This window comes from Ambystoma mexicanum, chromosome 11, assembly GCF_040938575.1.
Source record: "Ambystoma mexicanum isolate Mex_15411 chromosome 11, UKY_AmexF1_1, whole genome shotgun sequence".
NCBI lineage: Eukaryota > Metazoa > Chordata > Amphibia > Caudata > Ambystomatidae > Ambystoma > Ambystoma mexicanum.
Genome location: NC_090934.1, coordinates 1,101,701,035 through 1,101,722,902, shown reverse-complemented (window position 1 = coordinate 1,101,722,902; position 21,868 = coordinate 1,101,701,035). Strand labels below are relative to the sequence as shown.

The window sequence follows — 21,868 nt, the reverse complement described above, 5'->3', positions numbered from 1 at the left end:
CTCTCAACCTTCACGCTTAGTAGTCTGAAAGGTTGAGGTATAAGGATTGGGACTTCCCGGATGACGTGATGGAGGTGTTGCTTTCAGCCAGGCAGCCTGCAACAAAATCCCTGTACCATTGCCATTGGCGCAAGTTCTGCGACTGGTGCAGAGATCACAATGTTGATCCTTTTCAGTGCTCCATTCCTATGGTTTTGTTTTTCTTACTTTCTTTGGCCCACAGGGGCCTTTGCACTCTTGTCCTTTTGAGATTACTGTCCTTCAAGACTGTGTTCTTGGTTGCGGTTACTTCCGCTCGCAGAGTGAGTGAATTGCAGGCACTTTCACCTACGCCACCTTTTACTGTGTTTCACAAGGACAGGGTTGTACTGCGAGTACGTCCCTCCTTTCTATCTAAGGTAGTTTCTGAATACCATTTGAGTCAAAAGGTGGTTCTGCCATCCTTCTACCCTCCTCGTCATCCTCGTAAGGAAGAGGAGCGACTCCATCGGTTGGATCCTAGGAGAGCTCTGAGCTTTTACATTTCTAGGATGTCCAGGGTCAGAGTGGACGATCAACTCTTTGTAGGATATGCTGGACACCGATTGGTCCAGGCTGTTACCAAACAGACCTTGTCTAGGTGGATTATCCTCACCATTACGGAATGTTATCGATCGGCGGGTAAGGACCCTCCTGATGGGTTGAGAGCTCATTCCACTATGGCCGTGGCGACTTCCACCACCCTCCAGCGGGGTGTACCTATTAGGAATATTTGTGATGCCGCTACATGGGCTTCCGTCCACACCTTTGTAAAACATTATTCCCTGGATACAATCAATGGTCAGGATATGGCCTTTGGGAAGGCGGTTCTTTATTCCGCAATCTAATTGGGTACTCTAAATTAATTTCCCTCCTCCATTTACAGGTACTGCTTTGGGAGTCTGTCAAAGAAGTGGAATACGTTGGAGGACACAATACATTCGAAGAACAAGTTACTTACCAACTGGTAACGTTCTTTCGACTGGATGGTCCTCCAACGTATTCCACATCGCCCTCCCAGCCTGCCCCTCACGTTCTGAGGGAAAAAACTTAAACTGAGGATACGGGCGCCGTGCGTCCTATTTATAACATCCTGTGACGTCGTCCTTGACGGATGCTTTCGAGGGACATTGACTCGAAGCAGGATGCCCTCTGCCGAAAAAGTTTCCGAAGTGCACAGCTGTGGACATTACATGTCAAAGATGTGGAATACGTTGGAGGAACATCCAGTCGAAAGAACGATACCAGTTGGTAAGTAACTTGTTCTTTTCAATAGTACACAAGAGTTTCTTATTAGTGAAGCCCAGATGTCGGATCCGTAAAGGGTCGATGCCTTGGCCTGTGCCCTGTAGACTTCAAATGCTGGTGTTTTTGGGTCACCTACGTGCTAAAAAATAATTTTTTAATGGAGCCACTATATTTCTCCATGTATGGTTGCCTTGAGCTGTTGTGGACCCCAGCTGGTGTTACCTGAGAACCAGATCCCGAGGTAATTATGCTAAAGCACCTGTTCCAGTTTCTCACCTCTGAAACAGACATGGAGAGCTGTTTTTTTCCCCATGTGTTGTGGGCAGATAACCATAAACTTAGTTTTGGTAGTGTTGATTTCAAAATCCAACTCTTCACATTTGTATTTTGTTTATTTATATAGCGCACTCAACCCGTAGGTATCTGGGTGCATTTATTAGAGGATACATGTGTTACAGAATGCATACAATAGCGACATAAAAGAATAGATATGGTACAGAATACTTATGATTTACATACAGTAAGTATGAGGCAAAATAGTATGATATATATCAGGACAAAGACAATGTAGGTACTTGATGTGGTCAGGAACCCAGTCTTACTGTTCCTGTGAGAGAAGCCAGATTTTTACATTTTGTCTGAGAAAAAAAATAGCTCGGGTATTTGGGGGCTTGGTTAGATAGACATATGTAAGTGACAGTATTTTCAGCGCATTTCTTTAATTGATTAAGGGCCAGTGTGCCCTATGTCTGAATTCAAAGATATGGTTAGATCTTGGTACGTTGAGTGCTGATCTGAGTGCGTTATTTTGTAGTGTTTGTAACTTGTTTAGGTACTGCTGGCTAGTTTCTGCATACAGGGCGTTACAGTAATCTAGTTTTGCTAGGACCAGAGCCTTGGCTACAATAATGCAATTGGCAGTGGATAAGAAACGCCTGCATGCATTAATTCATTTACAAGTATGCGCTGTAGTCGAGGCTGTCGCATTAACTTGTCTGGTCAGGGTTAGTGCAGAGTCGAGGTATATACCTAGCGTTTTTACCTCTTTTGAGATTATGTTGCCATCAATATTCAATGAGTCAATTTTTTTCTCTAGTCTGTTGAATCTGGTTTGGGATCCTATGAGCAGAAGCTTTGTCTTGTCATTGTTAAGGCACAGTCCGTGTTTGGCCATCCAGGCTTGCATGATCAGGTAAATGTCGTTCAGAGGTTTAGATTCTGTGTCATAATCGCCAGTGATGGGATTTGGGTCAAGAGAGGGCTTTTTAGGAGAGGCAAGACCCAGGCATCTTTTAGTTTAGTCTGGACTGTATTTGTTTCAAACAAGGCGTTAATTATTGAGGCGATAAGGGGCGCAAGTTCTTTTGCTGCCTCTTTAATGATTGTTGCAGGGCAGATGTCCCCCTGACATCTTGACGGTTTCAGATTTGTAATTATGCCTTCGACAGCCTTAGACGATAGAGGTGCCCATTTAAACAAGTTGTCTGGGTTCGGAGTAGGTATTAGTGGTAGGATTAAAGGTGAGTTGGTCAGACTAGATTTTTTTGCCTCAATTTTGGCTTGCAGGAGCGTGATTTTGTCAGATAATGCATTCTGAATATTAGTGCACCATGTTGAGTCTTCAGTGCCAGACTCAGGAGGGGGTAAAGGAGACTCCAGCTTTTGCAGGATACTGAAGAGTTCCTTAGTACTTGATTGAGCTTTGGAGATTCTCTCATTGTATGTGTCACTCTTGGTTTTAAGAATAGCATTCTTGTAAGTTATGGAAGCTGTTGGGAAGTTCTTTTTATTTGATGTAGTGGGAAACAGAGTTTCTGCAGCCCTTTTATTTTTTTTTGCAGTGTTTTGAACTGCGGGGGGGAACATCAATTTATGTGAGCGAGAGGTTTAGACTTTAGCATTTTCAAAGGTGCAGTAGTGTTAATTGCGTTGCTTGAAGTGTTGTTGTAGATATCCACTAAGACGGTAGGGTCGTTAGAGGAGATGGGGAAGTTGGTGATGGGCTGTATCAAGGGGAGTAATGTCTTTGCTGTTAGGTTCCGTAGAATACTGGTTAGTCTAGGTGAGGCAGTCGGGATACTGTGCGGATGTGGGCTGCTGTCCTGAATAGTAACAAGAATAATGTTGTGGTCAGACCAGGCACATGGGGTCAAAACACTAAAGAGATGCATGTAAACCTCCCTGGGTTATTGACAGGAGTACGGCATCATCCGCATAAAACAGTGCTGGGATCCTGTCATCCCCTAGGCGCGGAGTATCTTGAGCAGATGCAATGAGTTCCTAGATAATGCAGTTCATATAAATACCAAAAATTAGAGGGGCCAGGACACAGACTTGTCAGATTTGTTTAGCAACATCCAATGGTCTAGTTACTTACCTGCTAGACACCATCGCACCACCACTTTGTTGTTGCAGTATAAGTATTGAAGAGGTTCCAGGAATTTATGGGGGTGTTCTTGGACATCAACACCTGCCATAGTAACCTCCTAGGGACACTGTAAAAAGCAGTTTTTAAACCGACAAAGGCTACAGATAGCCTTGCCTTCATCAGTACTGTGTATTTCTTCACAATCGGTGCAGTGAAAACCCTTGTCCAGCGTGCACAACCCAGATTGGAATCCTGCCTTTATATGACTCAATATACCTTCAGAATCAGCCCAGGCCTGTATATGTTGCAGAAGTGCTTTCGCATAGATCTGCCCAGAGCAGTCCAGCAGAGATATCGGTGCTAGTTTTCAAGCTCCCCTCCCCCACCCACCCCCCCCCCCTTTAATATATAGCCACGATTTCTGCTATCTGTCTAGAGCTCGGGACTTATTTTCTTTTTTACGTAGAACATTAAAGATCCTCAGTAGGTTTGGCCCCGTATTCTTGGTTCCCTTTGAATAGATCTACTGGGATTCTGTTAAGCCCGACCGCTTTCCCACCCTTCTGAGAACCAATGGTGTCCTCAACATCTTTTAAGGAGAACTGGAGGTATTGGGTCAAATCCCTGACTAATGCTTCATCAATAGGGCAATTATATTATTTGCCTTTAGTTAGAGTGGATTTTTATCAGTATTTGGGATTTCAAGTAAATACTACTATGAAGAATAAGTATAATGTATCACTGCTGAGACTAAATGCGGGCTTACTGGTGGCCCAGGGAGCAGCACGACGTCATAAAATTGGCACATTTTCAGTGCTCCCGGTGATTCAGTATTCTAAGATGAAGGCTGAGCCTATGTTGTCGTGTGGAGCAGAGGGGGCACTTTGTACTCCGTAATCCCTCTGGATTGTACTGGGTGTGTTTTAGAAAAGATTCTGCCGAAGCCGAAAGGTTTTTCTATTCAAATAATTATTAACAAACTAGGACTGCTATTACTCCAGGCGATGATTAATTGGAAGACCTTTACATGTACATGAAATGTTTATTGGCAGAAGGTTATCCCCCTTTTTTGTTAAAGGAGGCTTTGTTGTCAAAATCAGATAGATGGATGATTGAATGGGAAAATAACTTTTTAGAAATGAGACACATATTTTGAAGTTGAGGTGCTGCTGTTAAACCCAATAAGAACAAAATCTAAGATCTGGAGGAAATATTGCATAGTAACCCAGAACAAATGTATCAGATATAAATTGTTTAGAGGGACACGATGGATTAGCAAACCTTCTAACCAGTTACCAATCTATCCGAGTACTTCCCATAGAGACTTCTTAAGAATGTGGTTTAATTTACTCCTGACAAGAGGTCATCGGAGTGAGAGCGAAATTAGGAGTAATGGAGCAGGGTGGTAGGTTTGGTTGTTTGACAGCTGAACCAGAAACCTTAAGTCATCTATTGTTGGGCTGCCCCAAGCTATCAGAATGGAGAAGTCTCTGGTTAGGATCTATCGTGCCCTCTTATACAACTTTTAATGTTGAGGATTGGTTGTCAGTTTTACTTAGTGGCCACTCAGTTTCTTTTTCTCTTGCTGTGATTAGGCATTTTTAAAATGTTTAAGTGTTGTAGTCGGGGACTGCTGAGTAATGGTTTGGTTCTTTTTATTTTTCTGATGAGATTGTAATGCAGATGATTTTATCTAGTGTATTTGAAATCGGAAAACTGAAGTTGGTGAAAACTTGCTTCTTTTGTTTTATATAAAATCAAGTGTATATATGTGTATATATTCATTGAATGTGAATATGAGTGAAAGGTTTGATTATGCAGGCCAAAACTAAATAATGAAAAAAAGTATTTAAAATGAGTTGTATAATTGAGGAAATTTCATAGGAAACCCTCTCCCATTCAAACAATCTTAAGGGAAGCCCTGTGGAGGTCGCTTGACCAGATCTCCAATGATGATGGTCAGGCCAGGGAGCAGTAGGACAAGATCTTTACTCCTGTTAAATTCTACAAATTTACGTTGGGTAGGAACCATACGTGTACTCGCCCCGGTACTCTGATTTATTCAGGGACCACTTATGGGGTTCCTGAAGTCACTGAGCCCTGTGTCTCGTATCTTGGTCCTGATAACGGAGGTTCCGGGTTAGCAGGTGTAGATGTCACTTTCGGCTAGTTGCCAGTTCTGTGCTCTATAGAGATAGTTCCTGGGACTGGACAGCTGGACAACCTTACCTGGATGAAGAATGGACCACCACGTTTACAACTACCTCAGTGGACCACCAGGACACAAAAGCAGGCAGAGAGCAGCGATGGCCACTATGAAGAAATTGTGGAACTCAACTTTGTGGGTGTAAACAAAGAAACTGATCCTGCACGCTCCTCGTTGTGCTGGCCAGTTGCAACTGCTGTTATAGGATTCTTGTTTCATAAGTCGAGAGTCAATGGAAGTCTGAACTCTTGATGGTGACTGATGCGCAGGGAGTTAGCCCTAGAGGAGGTTGGTCAGCCCACAGGATGTTCCAGGATGCTTCCAAAGGCAGATTCCTCAATCAGGTCTCGAGACTGGTTGTTTCGAGCGTCAAACCACCATTGAAGGCCTTCTGGAGATCAGCAAAGAAGCAGAGCTTTACCAGGACGGTTGATGAAAACTATGTTGGACGGGTGCACCAACAAGTTCTAGATCTTTACCAGGATGCTCCTCTTCATAGGGGTCTTTACTCCAGCGATGATCTGAAGAATGGTTGAAAATGTTTTTTTTTAAATCCAGGATTCAAACTTGAGTCCCCCCGCCCATCCCCCTCGTTCCCTCCCAAGCAGGCCAATGGTAGAGATCGGCACCATACAAACTGGCTCAGCTGTCCGATCATGTACACTCTTTAGCATTTTATTTGTTATATTATTGAGAATTTGTAAGGCGCTTATACAACAGAATTATGTTTCAAAGCGCCACAAGGCTAAATGGGAAGGCAACAGGGGAAATTATAGCAATGGCAAAAACAGTAAATATACAGTTGTGGTCCTACTAGGCCTTGTGGAATTTGGACGTGCAAGTGCATTGAGAAGAGGTTCAGGGGATGGGAGGGGGGAGCAGACGAGTGGACAAATGCTGGAGGAAGGCCCAGGAGGGAGGTTCTAAGGGGAGCCAAGGAAGAGAACCGCAGGCTAAGTGATAGTGCAAGCGACTCTCAAGGGTGGAATGCAGAGCTGCCAAGCAGAGGCCCGTAAGGGCAGTGCAGTGGGGGTCGGGGGGTGCTGGTATTGATGTGAAAGAAGAGCCTGGGTTCCTGTGAGACCCATGAGGATCAGGCCACTGCTAACAGTGGCAGTGGGATGATTAGCAGGGAAGGGAAAGAGGTAGAGAAGAGCAGAGTTTTGAGCAGTTTCGGGAGCTTAAGGAGATCTGGCTCAAGTCTGAGAGGGCAAGGAGGCTGTTCCAGAGGGAAGCACCAGCCAAGGAGAGAGACCTGCCCCCCAATCTCTGCTTGGAGAAGCATTTGACAGTCAACGAGTTGGAGTTGGCGTTAGATGCGTGTAGGGCTCTAGCAGGTGAGTATTTAGGGAGAGAAAGTTGGAGGTAGCGTGGTCCCAAGCTCCAGAAGGATCTGCGTAATCCGACCGTGGCTGGTTTTCCCGCAACAGTAAAGTTTGCATGGGAAATTTATGCATCACAAAAGGTACGTACATTTCCCATGCGAAAAACATGTCTTCCGCAACCCCTGCTCACTATACTGTAAAGTGTAGTGAGCAGGGTGTTGCGGGGGACACCCGTTTTTTTTTTTTTTTTTAATGGTTTTTCTTTTTTTTTTGTGTTCTTTTTTTTTTTTTTTTTTTTACCTACCTTAAATGCATACCACCAAAGGTTTGAACATTTGGTGGTATGCATTTTCAGACTTTTGATGCTTGCGGACGTTTTTACTCACTAAAAAGGTATAATACCTTCCAGAAGGCCTTGTGGATGATGCAGAGGGTCTTGAATTTCATCCTTGCAGTGACCAGGAGCCAGTGGAGAGATTTTTAGGGCTAAAGAGATACTGTCTCTGGGCTTCAGGCCAAGGATAAGCCTTGCAGCTCTATTCCGGAATAGCTGGAGGGGGCGAAGGGAGCAAAGAGCGAGATCGGGAAAGAGGCTGTTGCAGGAGTCCAGCCTGGAGAGGACCATAGCTCTGGAGACATTGACCTTCTGAGGAGGTGGAGCTGAAAGTGGGACTTCTTGGTAAAGTCCATGATGTAAGGGGTGTAGGAGAGAGCGGAATCGAAGATGACCCCAAGGTTTTCTGGCCTCACAAGATGGTGGGGGTAGAGGGCCCAAAGAGGGTGGCCAAAGGGTAGGTGGAAAAGAAGGCACATGTGTCCTGATTAGGAGGATCTCTGTCTCATGGCATTGAGACAGAGATCGTTCGCTGCCCACCATGCCTGAATGGCGAACAGACAGTCAGGGCTGTTAAAGGAGGAGGAGGAGGAGGGGGAAGTAGAGGGAAATTTTGAAGTAACGCTTTGTGTCATCAGCATAACGCTGGAAATGAGGAGAGGAGGAGGAGATCAGGGGAGCAAGAGGGGCAAGATAGATGTTGAATAGCCCATGGATATGGACTGAGACCACACAGTCCCAGCCCTCATATTCGGCCACAAACGCCACCGCCGTTTTACCTGCGATATAAAAAAGCTGGCGCCATCCCTGTGAAAGTACTTATCATATATGACAAATTCGACCCTGAAAGTGCAGGAAGTAGACCAAAATGCAACATGGGCAAAGGGCAGTTTAAAGGTTCGTGGCACAGCCATTTTAGAGTATGTAGTATTCTGAAAAGCATTAAGTAGTAGAATTCAAAAGTGCCTGACAGAATTATAAGAAACACGCTAGAAACAGATCTGCTTCCACCCTCCTATCTTGGACACATCATGCAATTTAACATAAAGTTACGGAAAACATGTTAAATGCACACAAAGTAGCTCTACCATACCTCACTGTAGGGTGAAGAGTGCAGTGTAAAATAAACAGAAAATTTCACATTGGACAACCAAGTTCTTCTGCCGTGATAGCCATAGGGAGCAATCCGTGCCTCCAAAACAGATGAGCTTAGCAAAGCAAGAGAAGTAAAAAGGCTTCACTTACCTCCAAAGGTCAGGGCCAGTACAAAATAATAGCAAATTGTTGGGGTGGTTCCCTATGTCTATGGAAGGAAAGCCCAGGAGACTCAAAGCTAAAGCTGCCACAGTCAGAAATACAATGTTGTTGTATTAAAATATGCTGCAGTTTTCTTTCTACGTTTCTCGGCTTCCGGGAAACGTAGAAAGAAAACCGCAGCATTTTAAATACAACAACGTTGTACTTATGTATGCTGTGGCTTCAGCTTTGAGTCTCCTGCGCTCCCCCGACCCGGTTCGGGGGAGCCCAGCAGACTCAAAGCTGAAGCCACAGCAAACACAAATACAAGTTATAAATGCTGCGGTTTTCTTTCTAAGTTAGAAAACCGCAGCATTTATTTTCCAGTACTTTTAAAAAAGAAATTTAATGCACTTACCAGCAGCAGGTTGTGTTAATCTCTGCTCTCTGGCAATAATGAAGCAAAAGCCACCTGCTGGTAGCTTTTGTGTATTACCGCTGGCTGGCTTTTGCTTCATTTCTCCTCCCCACCTCTCCCTCACAGACCTACTGCACTACTCTCCCTATTCCCCTCAGTTTAATTGCTCTTCTTACTGTTTTGTTGACTGATTCATAACTGTAATTTGCTTCTACCGTTATATTGTTTCATGTTTTATGTACCAAGTTGTTCAATTGTGCAGTGCTTTGGTGCAAAGCGCTATATAAACAAATACAATACAATTAGTGCAGCAAGGGCAGAAATTAACACAAGCACAGGATGCTCATCCATTTCACAAAATGGATGCCTCCTAGTGCTTTAAATCTGTGACTTTGAGCCTCGTTTGCTCAAAAGTTTACATAGCAACTTTCTTAATGAATATGTTTTATATATATTTTTGATGATGGTCCGTCTTTTGAGCCAATAACATTTTTGATGGCACTACCCCTTTAAATAGCTCCATGATACATGCCTCCTTGCCTAAATTATAATGGCTGGGGGATCCGATTCGGTGTTTTGGATGCTTAATGTGAATTACCCTGACAAATTTAATTTCCAACATGACTATTTAAATTAGAATCATAAAATTATATTAAGTTTATTTTTTTTACTTTTGGCCTTTCATCTGCGTAACTGACAATGTTTCCAATTACAGACTCAAACTCAAAAGACTATTCATGACTGGCTTTGTGGAGTGGTAGGGATTTAGATTCACAAGTCTGCCTGCACATTTAAGGGTTCTGGTACTCTTGCAGGGTAAAGCTAGAACTGTACACTAATGTCAATAGTTGCCAATGGAGGCAGGGGTTACACGAGTTATGCACTATAGACGGCCACCTTTACCTTTTGTTAGTTATTTATAATGTTCGCCTTGTAATCATCCAATGTTGCATTTGTTAATTATTTGTGTGGGCTGTTAATTGTATTACTTTCATAAGTATTACTTTTTTGACAGAGGTGGACCACCAAGCTGATGAAGGTGATCACATCCAGCAGTCACAAACACCAGTGACTACCAGCCCTTCTGCCTCTAGCACTACTTCTTTCATGAGCAGCTCCTTAGAGGACACCACCACTGCTACAACACCAGTGACTGATACAGAAACTGTGCCGGCTACTGAATCTCCTGGAGTGATGCCTCTCAGCCTTCTTAGGTGAAACATTTAATTATTTGTTATGAGTATCATTTAGGGTGCTGCTTTGTTGTGGTTAAATTGTATGATTGTGAGTTTTGAAATGTGACATTACAGTCCAGTGTGACAGGGCTGTAAAAGATGTTAACAGCATATGCTCAAGTTATAAGCCTGTAAGGGGAAGCCAGGGGCACATCATAATGTAAGGGATGAGAACACCTGTGCAGCCCTCCCCCACTGGTCTGTAATGCAATTACACAGTAATATGGCAAAATCAGAAATGAATGGGCAGAAGGGGTTTGGGCCATTGTACTGTGCCTTTTAAAGGTGGGATATTGGATTAGTGTGTCATTGATCATTGATGATGAATGTTGGGAGGTAAACAGCAGGCATTGTAGCGGGTTAAGGCCTCTTCTCACCCATTGTTTACATGTTTTATAAGTAAGCAAGTAACACTGAGACAAGCATGTTACTAACTGGTAAAGGCGCTGGCGCAAAGTTAAAGACCCTAGAGAAATTGGGACTTTTTACTAGACCAACAGTGCTGTGTCTGGATGGTAAAGGGTTTATAGAAATGAGTATCGGAGGACAATCTTGAGGAAATTCCAGGATTCTAATTAGTGGAGCCAGGCCAGTACACATGCGCCAGGAACGCACTGCAGTCGATGCTGCCAATCCCAAGAAAGGACAAGTGAGATACAGTTACCATGAAGATGAAGGTGCTGTGGCGTGTGGTCTCTGATTCGGCCTCTGTCTGAAGCCATGCCTCTCCTGGTCAGAGCAGACACCTGGAGCGTTCTCCCTCTTCTAAGAGGTCGAGATCCAATGAAGAGTCTTCCCGCGGTAAGTTGATGAAGGAGGGCAATGCCACCCATCTTTACTGGCCTCGCCAACTAGATCTTCGTTGTCCACGACTTGTGCTGCTCTGTCGCCGTCCTCTTCATCGACTGCTACTAAGAAAGCATCAGTCGACAACTCCATCTGCCCTGTCTACGCCACATTCATCAACATCTCATAAACATGTTAAGTCCTCTACTCTGTCTACAACTTCATCGCCGGTTCCAATGATGTCTTCATCGTCTATGGCAAAAAAGCCTCCATTGACTACTGCTAACGCACTACCACCACCACCTCGTCCATGACCAAGGTGCATGCCTCGTCATCTGCAACCTCCTCTGCTTCTAAAGGGGCCTCCCTGCATGGCACTTGACAGCAACTACTTCTTCTGTTGCAAAAGTACCCACTTGTCTATGGGACTGTTCTGGTTCCCCTTAGAGGCCTGCACGGTCATTCTTTTCCGTGGCTCCATATGTGCCTCACGCAGCTCCAGGTCCTTCCAGGATTGCTCCACAAGAGATACTGAAACATGTCATTGATACAGACTTTGAAGGCCCAGAAGATGTGTTCTCAGGAGACAAATACTTGGATGTCCCGTCTTCACTAACGGCACAACCTCCACCTGTCATGGCACACCTGTATGCCTTTTTTTAACCCTTAGGGCTGCATCCGATACCGGTTTCCGGTCATCCGGAGACCCGTGACCTGTCAATGGACATACTTTCTACATTGTAGACTCCTGTCTCTGAATTAAGTCTAGAATGCCTACTCTGTCTCTCTTACCACATCTGCATCTACCTACAGGCCTGTTGCCTGTACCTCCATCTCTGACTGGATGCAACTCGCACATCCCTACACTGGCACCTCCTCTCCATGCCAATCCTTCGGATACTGTGTCTAAGGATGATTACTTGCATGGTGTTGTTTCTACCCATACTAATATCCCTGATGAATTTGATGATTTGGTTCCACTGGATGGTGAACCTGATGAACCTCCAATCGGAGGTTCTCCCCCTGATGAAATTCGTTCCTTTCATGCCCTCATGATCCAGGCAGCAAAGTAGTTTTGATTTACTGCCGAAAGAACAGAAAAAATAAGGCTTCCTATATAAACAGAGGGAGCACACCGGAAATCTGCTCCCCATTCCTGTTCTCAGTGACATTTGGGAGGATGGTCTCTTGACCATGAAGAACCCCTTCCAGGTTCCTGCTAAGGAGGACAGGTTTGAGAATAAATGTAAGGCGCCTGATTAACGCCCCCAAGTGTCTGCATACCCTTCCCCGATTCAGTGGTTTCTGCTGCGGCCCGTCTGCTAACCCACCCTCTCCATGTACAGTCCCACCCGATTGGGATGGCAAACTATTTGACTACTTTGGGACACGCATAATATCCGCACCAGCGACCACCATGAAGGCACCCAATTCCATTTCGATCCTGTCCCGATATGAATGGGAGTTGTGGTACAGGATAGGCCCCCTCCTAGATTTCTTGCCTGATGACGGGAAAGAAGCTTTCTCACTCCTTCATGAAGGGGTAAGTAGCTTCTGACCACTTCCTATCCGTGGCCGTCAATATTGTGGACACTGGTTTCCTCCAAATGGGGAATCGAGCTGTCTTACACCATCAACGATGGCTGAAGGCAACTAATTTTTGACCATAGGTGCAATCTGTTATTGACATGCCCTTCAACAGGGAGGACCCTTGTCGGAAGAATGTGATTGACAACCCTCCAAGCTATCAAGGCTGATACCGATCCAGCTACTTGCTAGGTACACTTCAGCATCGATGTCCGTCCTTTTGCTCCAGAAAGGAATGTTTTTCCTGGAAATCACGTGACTACAAGCCTTACTAGCTGTCTCAGTCGTACCGTTCAAACACGTACACCACAACTGACCGTGACAGGGGAATGTCAACCAACAATGCTGCAGCTCATCTCGCAGCAGAGCCCAATCCTCCAAGCAGACCTGACCATGTCTCAAGTCCGCCTCTACACTTTCACACCCCAGTGGGAGGGTGTTTTTCTCCAGTTTAGCCAAACGGTGGCTCACCATCACGGACAAATGGGTGTTATCTTTGATTTGGCATGGACATGCATTGGAGTTCATTCAGCATCCATCCACCATTCCTCCCTCTGCAAAGATGGAGAAACACCTGTCATTTCGAGATACTTTCTTGTAAAAAAGAAGTCTGTTATCTAGACGCCAATATTGGACCCTGCTCCCCCTGCCTCCCTCCAGCCTACTTCTGCAGGAGTATGTCCTGATACATTGTGGTTTCACCGTCTTGTGGCCAATGCGGAATTTCACTTTTATGGACTTCATTGATTCACGGTTCATCACCATTTTGCAACTCTCATGCTGAACTTACTTTGCATCCTGTACTCATGGTGGCCCTGAATCATGCTGTTCCCATCTTCATCTTGTATTCTGCTTGCAACATTGTGTTACTACTCACTTCTGCAATTGTATTCGCTTTCCCCTCTTGCTTCTCCACTCTTTTTGACTGCTTACTCTGTTCTCCTCCTTTCCCTTTCTTCCTTTTCCTATCTCCTCCCCTCCTCCCCTTACTTTCTTCTATACACTTACTCTATCAGAATTGTCCCTGGACCTAGTATGATAGCAACCTCGCTCCCCCCAGCCCCTCCAGCACTATCTGAAATGTTGTCAGGCTAGTACGATAATCACTTGTTTTGTTCCTCCCCTCCCTTTCTCTGCCCCTCTCCATCACCTTTTTGTTTTCTCCGGCTCTACCAGAAATCTCGTCGGGCCTAGTACGGTAGTCGCCTGTTTGTTTACATTTCCTTCCCACTCTCCCCCTACCTTCCTTATCTATCTTGCACTATCTGAAATGTCGTCAGGCCTAGTACGATAGTTAATTTCACATCCTTACTGTTCATGGCCGGCCTGTAAGAATGCCATTGTATTTTCCCTTGTTCCCTCCCTTGCAGCGCTTTGAAACACATTGTGTATAGGCTCTAAAGTTAATTCGGGCTCAAACCTTCCAGATGGTGATGCTACAACACATCTTAAACCAGCTACAGAAAGGGGATTTTCTGTCTTCAGTGGACTTAGAAGATGCATTTTTGTATGTCCCATTTCAACAATTCCAAAGAGGTTTCCTGAGGTTTACAGTGGCAAGGAATCATTACCAATTCACAGCCTTACTCTTCAGCCATAAATTCGCACCAAGGGAGATCAAAACGCACCTTCCACCAGTAGCGGCTCACCTCTGTTGTCCAAAGATCCATGTCTACCCGTAGCTCGACTGGCTGGTCAGGGTCACCTCTCTCTGGCCCTTCGACACACAGAGGCTATGATTCACTGTTTATCATCCCTAGGCTTCTCTGTTGATTATGCAAAGACGTGCTTGGCTCCTTTTCAGCATGCTCTGTTCTTGTTTCATCTGAAAAAGCTGTCCTGCGTCACCACCCGATCAGACGACAGAGTGAAATCCATCCTGGCGAAAGCCCACCTGCTTTAACAGAAAAGGGCTGTCAGTAGGCAGCCTGAATACCCTATTTTGAATGTCTTCCTGCATTCCCCTGATCCAGCACTGCAGGTTTCAGATGATGCCCCTCCTGAAATGTTCTGCGTCTGCTGGAAGCAAATCTCTGGCGGTTGGGAGGACAAGCTTCTTCACATCACCCTTGCACAACGCACTACGTTGGTGGTCAGTACACTCCAATATCATCCAAGAGCTACTTGAAGAAAAATGTGTTGATCGCATTTTACAGAATCTAGATGTCCGAAGGCTTTGAGGTTCTATCAAAAGAGGACTAGGCCTCACAGGTCCACGGATAGATTATTCATCACCCTTGGAGGAGTGCATCTTGTCAAACAAGCGTCTAAAACAACTATTGCGAGATGGATAACATCATGCATTTCCCATGCTTACAAAGTTCAGGGCAAGTTTCTCCCTCAGGGTCTACATGCCCATTTGACTAGAGCAAAATGTACGGTAGCCATGTTCCCTCTGAGGCTATATGCAAGGCAGCCACTTGGATCGCTCCTTCAGTCTTTTGTAAACATTATATGCTGGACTCCAGGGCTGACGGCCATTCAGACTTGCATTCCTCAGAAATATTTTCAAAAGTTGATTTCCATCCATCCTCGGTCAGTGTAGTGCTTTATACTCTCCCTTCGTTGTGGAGGAAAGGGGACGATATGTAGGATTAAGGAAAAGTTACTCACTGTAGTGACTAATGCCATCTTTCCTCCATACGCCCGCCTTCTAACCCCTTAAACTAGTTAGATAGGGCCTCCTGGTCTTCTTGGCAGATAAAAGAACTGAGATCAAGGTTTGCGAGAGGCAGGGCTGTGGGTGTGTTCACACGTGACCGGCCACTGTGCTCTTTACATTTTTAATTGGAAGAGCATTTGGTCTTCCTATGGCTCCAATCCCGTCCCGCTCCGCAGGAACTCCCAGAAGTCTGGAGGAAAGGGGGTCATTAAAGTAGGAGTACAGTAGTTACTACGATCTTATCAAAAGGTAGTGTACCAAGCCAGCTTTCCTACCATGCTGGTGCTCCATCTTTGGCGATCTCCCTGAAGGGGAGGATATTTTCACTACGTAGTAGAAACCAGATGTGTCCTATTGAGTAGAGAAATCATATATTGGGACATTTGTGTGAGTATAGGCGCTGATGTAGAGTGTGGGATGTGTAACTTGTGCATGAAATAACCAAAATAATGAAAATATTGTCAGGGGAGAAAACAGACCTCTGTCCCTTAACTGGTCCGAAGTAATGAAGGGCCCATCTTTTACAAGTTTTCCAGTATGTAAAAGGACAAATAGATTCAAAGTTCACACGGAACTGCCTCCAAATTTACTTCAATGCCAGGTGGTTTGTGCAAAGCATATGCTAGGGAGTACAATAAAGGTTCTCCTATCAATGTAGGCAGTTTCTGCCTGCCATCCATGTTGTATAAGTTGTTTCTGTTTTGACATTCTTTTTTCACTGGTCCCCAAAGCATTGTCATCAGTGAAGCAAAGTGTCCGCTTTATAAATGTCAAGCACTGTTTCTTGCCCCACTCTCCCACTTACTGCTCTTCATGATGTTTGGCTTCTGTAGAAGAGAGAGGGGCGATTGCGGAAACAAACACCTTAATAGTTCAGCCCTGGATAATGGCTGAACATACAGGTGGACCTGAGTGCACTTCCCCAGCAGGAAAAGGCAACAAAAACCTGAAGTCCAGGAAGGATGGTAGAAGATGCAGAGAGTTTCCATTATCAGATCTTCCAGGGGAATCGGGCAGCAATGCACGAAGTAGGTATAGGAACGTGAAGGAAGGTGGCAAATGGGAGGATTTAGAGATAGCAGAAGCCATTTAAAAAAAAATGTATTTATTTTTGTTTACGACTCGCAAGTCTTTACAAAATTAATAAAACAGTACATTCATAAAAGATGAAACAAAAACAATACATAAAAATATATTATCCTACTTCCTGACCACACTAACACCTTTGCCAGAATGTACTTTTAGCTTCACCTTCTTTTTGATTTTATCATCATGTACAGTTCTACAGCATGATCTCACAGCTTTTTAGCACACATACCACTTCAGAGGATAGTGCGGCCTTGCTCCCCGAAATTATTCTAGCCCAGAAAAATGCTGAGATGATATTTTCATAGTCTTGGACAAAACGCCTAAAGTATGTCATGCAGGAGTTCCATGTCCCCTCGCATTCCATAAGTAAGTGCCTCAGTGTTTGTTGTACTGGGTCAGTACAGAATTTACACAATTGTTTTGCATTATGAACCTTTTGGCGCTTTTCCAAAACTTCACCACAATGAACCAGGTTTAATCTGATTCTTAGGAAGTTATTACACAGCGAACTGTCTGTGAATTTATTGAGGTAGATCGCTAGGCATCCTAATTCTTTTTCACCATACAGAAAGAGGTTAGCAGATGACCCCATGTGCACTTTTTCAATTGTTGTTATCCAGTCCAAAAGCTCAAGTTTTTGTTTAATCTTTAAAGGGTTGGAAATAAGTGTCAAAATCAAGATCGACACTAATTAGAAGTCATCTTGCCTTACTCTCCAATGATCTAAGGATTACGGATTTGGACTTCAACATGTGACATCTAATGTCACTATATAGGGTCGTTTCTTTACCAGCCGTAATGTCCCGGTATAGGGAGATTAGTTTCCAACTGGCCATACACCCTAATGATTTTAAACCAAGTTCATATCTAAGATTCCAATTGGGTGTACAGACAGGGAGACTTACAACTTTCTTCCATAACCGCCCTTCAAAAACGTCCCAGTGGCCTCCAGCCCATATAGAATGACTGGTACTATTTTTGCCAAATAGTACCCAATCAAACGAGAAATTGAAAATCTGCAAAATGTCTGGTTTAGTTTCAGCATTTGTGCAGCTCCCTGCACAACTTTGGCTGTAACTTCTGCTTCAACCTTGTAAAGGGCTGGAGAGGCATGGATGATATATCCTAGATATTTAACCGACTCCACCACTTGAATTGCTTCACCACTTAATTCCTAGCTTGCAAATTATTTTTTTTTGTGGGTGCTTAAACCTCACAATGTTCGATTTAGCAGGGTTTATAGAGAGCTTGTTGGTTTCGGCATAGATACTCAAATTCGTCAACAAGCGCTGAAGACCTATTGGCGTTCTATCTAACAGCACTATGTCATCTGCATAGGCCAGCCAAAAGATCTTTCTCCCATTCAACACAGGGCTGGCCAATGCAGATGAACTCGGTGACATACCCATATCTGCCAGAAAGAGGTTAAAGAAAAGTGGGGCGCCCAGACACCCTTGTCTGACTCCCCTCTCCACTTCTATAATCTCCGACAAATGCCCCAGCTCGTCTAACCGAACTCTGTTAGTACCCTTATGTCGCTCTACCATCATAGTAAGAAGCGTTTCTGGCAGACTGCACTGTCTTAGTTTGTTCCAAAGCAGGGCCCGTCCACTTGGTTGAAAGCCTTTGACAGGTCGACCCATGCACCAAAAAGTGGTAACAATCTATTTTCTTTGGCCTGTTCACTTACACGATTTAAAATGAGGCAGTTTAACGTTGTTGACATGCCCTTTCTAAAGCCCGTCTGAAAGCGGGATAATATAGCATGATCTTCTACCCACTGTGTCACCTCATTCAATAAAAGCTTCATAAAGATTTTACTCTGTCGAGCAGTGCAATTAGTCGATAATTAGCCGCTGCTCGACGATCTCTGGCTTTGAAGAATGGGATGACAAGGGCTGTTTTCCAGGAATCTGGAAATGTACGCCTCTTTAGGATCTCATTAAACAAACAAAAAAGAAGTTGTGACAACAAAACTGGTCATTTTTTCAGTATTTGGTGCGTGAGGCCATTAAGGCCTGCTGCCCGTGAAGTGGATGATTTAATAATTATCTCCTCTATATTCCTCACGTCGAACTTCAAATGCCATGGTATAAGTGATGTAGCCAGAAATGGGAGCCATTGATGCTTTTAAATACTTCTGTTATCCAATCCTTTTCTGAAACCATATTGCATAATGTGCTTCCAGGACCGCCTTCAAATTGATTAATGATTGACCAAAAATGTTTGGTATTCCTATCTCGAAGTAGGTTTTGAATCTCCTCCATCATTTTGAAATCAGGAGGCTCTCTGAAGAAATAACAAAGACCTGTAGTTTGCCTTTACTCTACTCTTTAATGCCTTATAAGTGTCTGGGAGATACCCTCCTTGCGTTATTTGCCGTAAAGCTTTCCTATATTCTCTCTTCCTTGTCTGCGTTTTTTCATCAAAAGAGTAGGTATACTTTTGCTTCACCTGATGTGCTGGCTCATTGGGAGCAATGTGGCCCAAAGAAATTTAATGAACTTATCGGGTTGGCAATTTGTTTCCCAGATCACTTGAGGAAGCTTCTTCATCTGCTTATTTAGTTTTTCACCTTCATTTCTATACTTAACTAATCTAATTTTACCTTTATTCCCACTCAATAGCTGCCTATTTCCACTTAAAAAGGAGCTAGATAGAGCGGGAAAAGATAATTCCAACCTACTATGGTCGCTTCCACCGTCATGCTTCACAACCAAGGTGGAGGGCGATGCATGCAAGTTCTGGGAAACAAATACATAGTCTAAAGTCGAGGAGGAGTCCCCTCTATGCCATGTGTTAGAAGTCCCCAAATCTCCTTCTGAGCTGCCATTCATCATTTTAAGATACCAAGAGTCCATAAAGACTACCCACAATTTCCCATTTTTCGTTGTGTTTGCAGTTGGGCAGTTCTTCCTGCCATTTTTTGACTGCACACAGTCCGCATTGAAGTCACCAGCTACAATTATACTGCTATTTGCTAGATCTAGTATAATTGCCTCTAGCAAAGAACCCAAAAGTTCCAAAAACGCAGACAGCTTTGAACAGGCGGGTTTCCAGTATATAATGATTAACACCCAATCGAGGGCTAAGCCTTCATAACTTCAGCTGGCTCTTCACGCCTGAATGCCCAAACTATTTTCATAGATGATAACTATATCTCTGAAAATCTAATTTTCTCAGGCTAACAATATCCCTCCAGATGGCCTCCCTTTTGCTCTTTGCGAAGCTGGGACACAAAGTACACTAAAGCCCTCAATACTCAATAGGTTCACCAGCCATGTTTCTTGTAAAAGGCTCACATCTCCTAGATTGAATAGGTATTCTCGCATACTTTTAACCTTAATTGAGCTGGAACCCCGTATGTTCCAACTGACAATGTGTAAACCATCCCTCCTAAAGCTGCAGGGAGCCTACACCCAGCTTCTCCAAAACCTGTGTAAGTATCCCAGGAAGGAGAAAAATAACACCTTCCAGTGACTTATGTCCGTTGTTTTGTTTTCTGTTCACTTCATTTCCAGAGGCTGGAATTACGATGGGCTCTATGGCTCTACCAGGAACCTCAAGGGCACTCTTTGAGTCACTAATTGACACTTCCAAGCCATAGATCTCCAATTGTTCAGTTTCATTTAAGATGGCATTTTTTGCTGTAGATCATGAAAAGACTACTTCTGATAGGAAGGGGTCTTGTGCCAAACGAAATATCACAGCTTCAATGTCTCTTGACAAAAAGACGTTAAGGTTTTTAACTTTCTTAATTCCCAGGATCACCGCCCGATTTAGGGAATTATGATGTTTGACTTTGCTACAGAGTCTTAACCATGCTCTTGGGATAGCATATTCATTGGAACTATTTAAGATTTGCGGCATGCTTTCTTTAATTGTCTTCTGTGATGACGAGCCAGGGTTAGCATGATTAGATTGAGGGATGAAAGACACTGATTTCCCGGTTCCATTGTACATACAGCCGGTTTGCAGAGATCCAAGCTGTAAAAGATCCTGTGCCATGACAGTTGGTAAAGCAGCCTGTATTGCTTGAAGATCCTTCACACTTTTCTTAGCTGCAAAGAAAATCGGAGCCAGTTTAAGGCTTTTTTGAGCCTGGGCTGGTAGTTGTTGGCTGGCAATTTTAGTTTTTTGCAGGAAGATACGTGCCCATTTAACCTTATTCACTGAATTGTCTTTATTGCTTATTTCAGATAAAGGACTAGCATTTTGGTGCACTTTACCCAGTCTTGATCCATTTACATTGTTCTCCTCTGGATCCTTTCCCAGGTTATTATGTTTTTGATTTAATTCCGTTTGGCAACCAATGCTTTTATTCATAACTTTGGTGCTCTTCTTTTTATTACCTTCTACATTTATCCTGATCTTTTTGTTGGCATTTTTCTTCTTCCCCTTGATTTGTACTTTATTTGGATCACTCTCTTCTTCAAAGCAGTCTGGAATATTATCAATCCCTTCCGCTGATATTATTACTACTTTATCCTCTTTGGGCATTGGTTTTTCCTTTTGTTTATCCAATGCTTCAAAAGTAGTAATTATGGGGGCGCCTTTATTCTTTGTTTTCTTGTTGCTTTCTTTAAGGGTGAAATGAGCAGTTTTTGATCTCTTCCTGGCTTCTTGGCGCTTTCTCATTTTTCTTCTACTTCTTGGCTGTTCACGGCTTCCATCCAGCTTTCTCCTCGTTTTGCTTCTCCATTTCCTCTTCAGATTTCGTTGTTACAATTTTCATGGAATTGTCCAAATCCCCTTCTGCTACATATGCCAGCCGAAAAAAACTCCTCTAGCATTGACTCTGAAAGAGATGCATCATCAAAGGGCTGATTTTAAATAGCCTCTTCTTTTGTAGCCAAGACCTGCCGAATAACAGCTTTGTTCAGAGATCTGGCCATTTCATTCAATAAAGCATTGTTCCCTTCATTTGCTTTGTTCTGAAGGCTTAACATAGCTTCTATTGATGGAATATCAAGCCCTTGTTTGGCTACTTCTAGTCTTAGGTCTCTTAATGGTGAAGTTACATTGGTATTAATAGCTGAGACCAAACCCACCAAAGTAGATTTATTCAATGCCACTTCATTTACCATCTCCAACAGTGTGCCCGCCTGAGTTTGAAATTTTGCTTTTAAAAATTCAAAAACTGAAACTAACGAGTTCAGAACAAAGTTTAGTATCATCAACGTGTCTGAACTTAGTTCAGGATTGGCTGTGGGCAGATCTGTCTGAGTTGCATCTTCTGGTGTATCTGATTCAAGTATTGGTGTTTTTAAAGGGTTACTGATTTGTGGGGGGGAAATAGTCTAACTTGTCCATTGTGAGCTATATCCTCGTTGTTATCCAGCCGATCGATCGAAGA

General features: G+C 43.7%; 1 protein-coding gene across 10 annotated transcripts in view; it reads left to right on the top strand.

Moving 5' to 3' along the window:
* Positions 1-21,868, top strand: part of HERC1 (HECT and RLD domain containing E3 ubiquitin protein ligase family member 1) — a 3,379,312-nt gene that overhangs the window by 1,717,665 nt on the left and 1,639,779 nt on the right. For all 10 annotated transcript variants that reach the window (XM_069624399.1, XM_069624403.1, XM_069624396.1 and 7 more), the window contains exon 39: positions 10,169-10,367. In XM_069624399.1, coding sequence (XP_069480500.1) covers positions 10,169-10,367 — 199 coding nt within the window. The remainder of the gene's footprint in view (positions 1-10,168; positions 10,368-21,868) is intronic.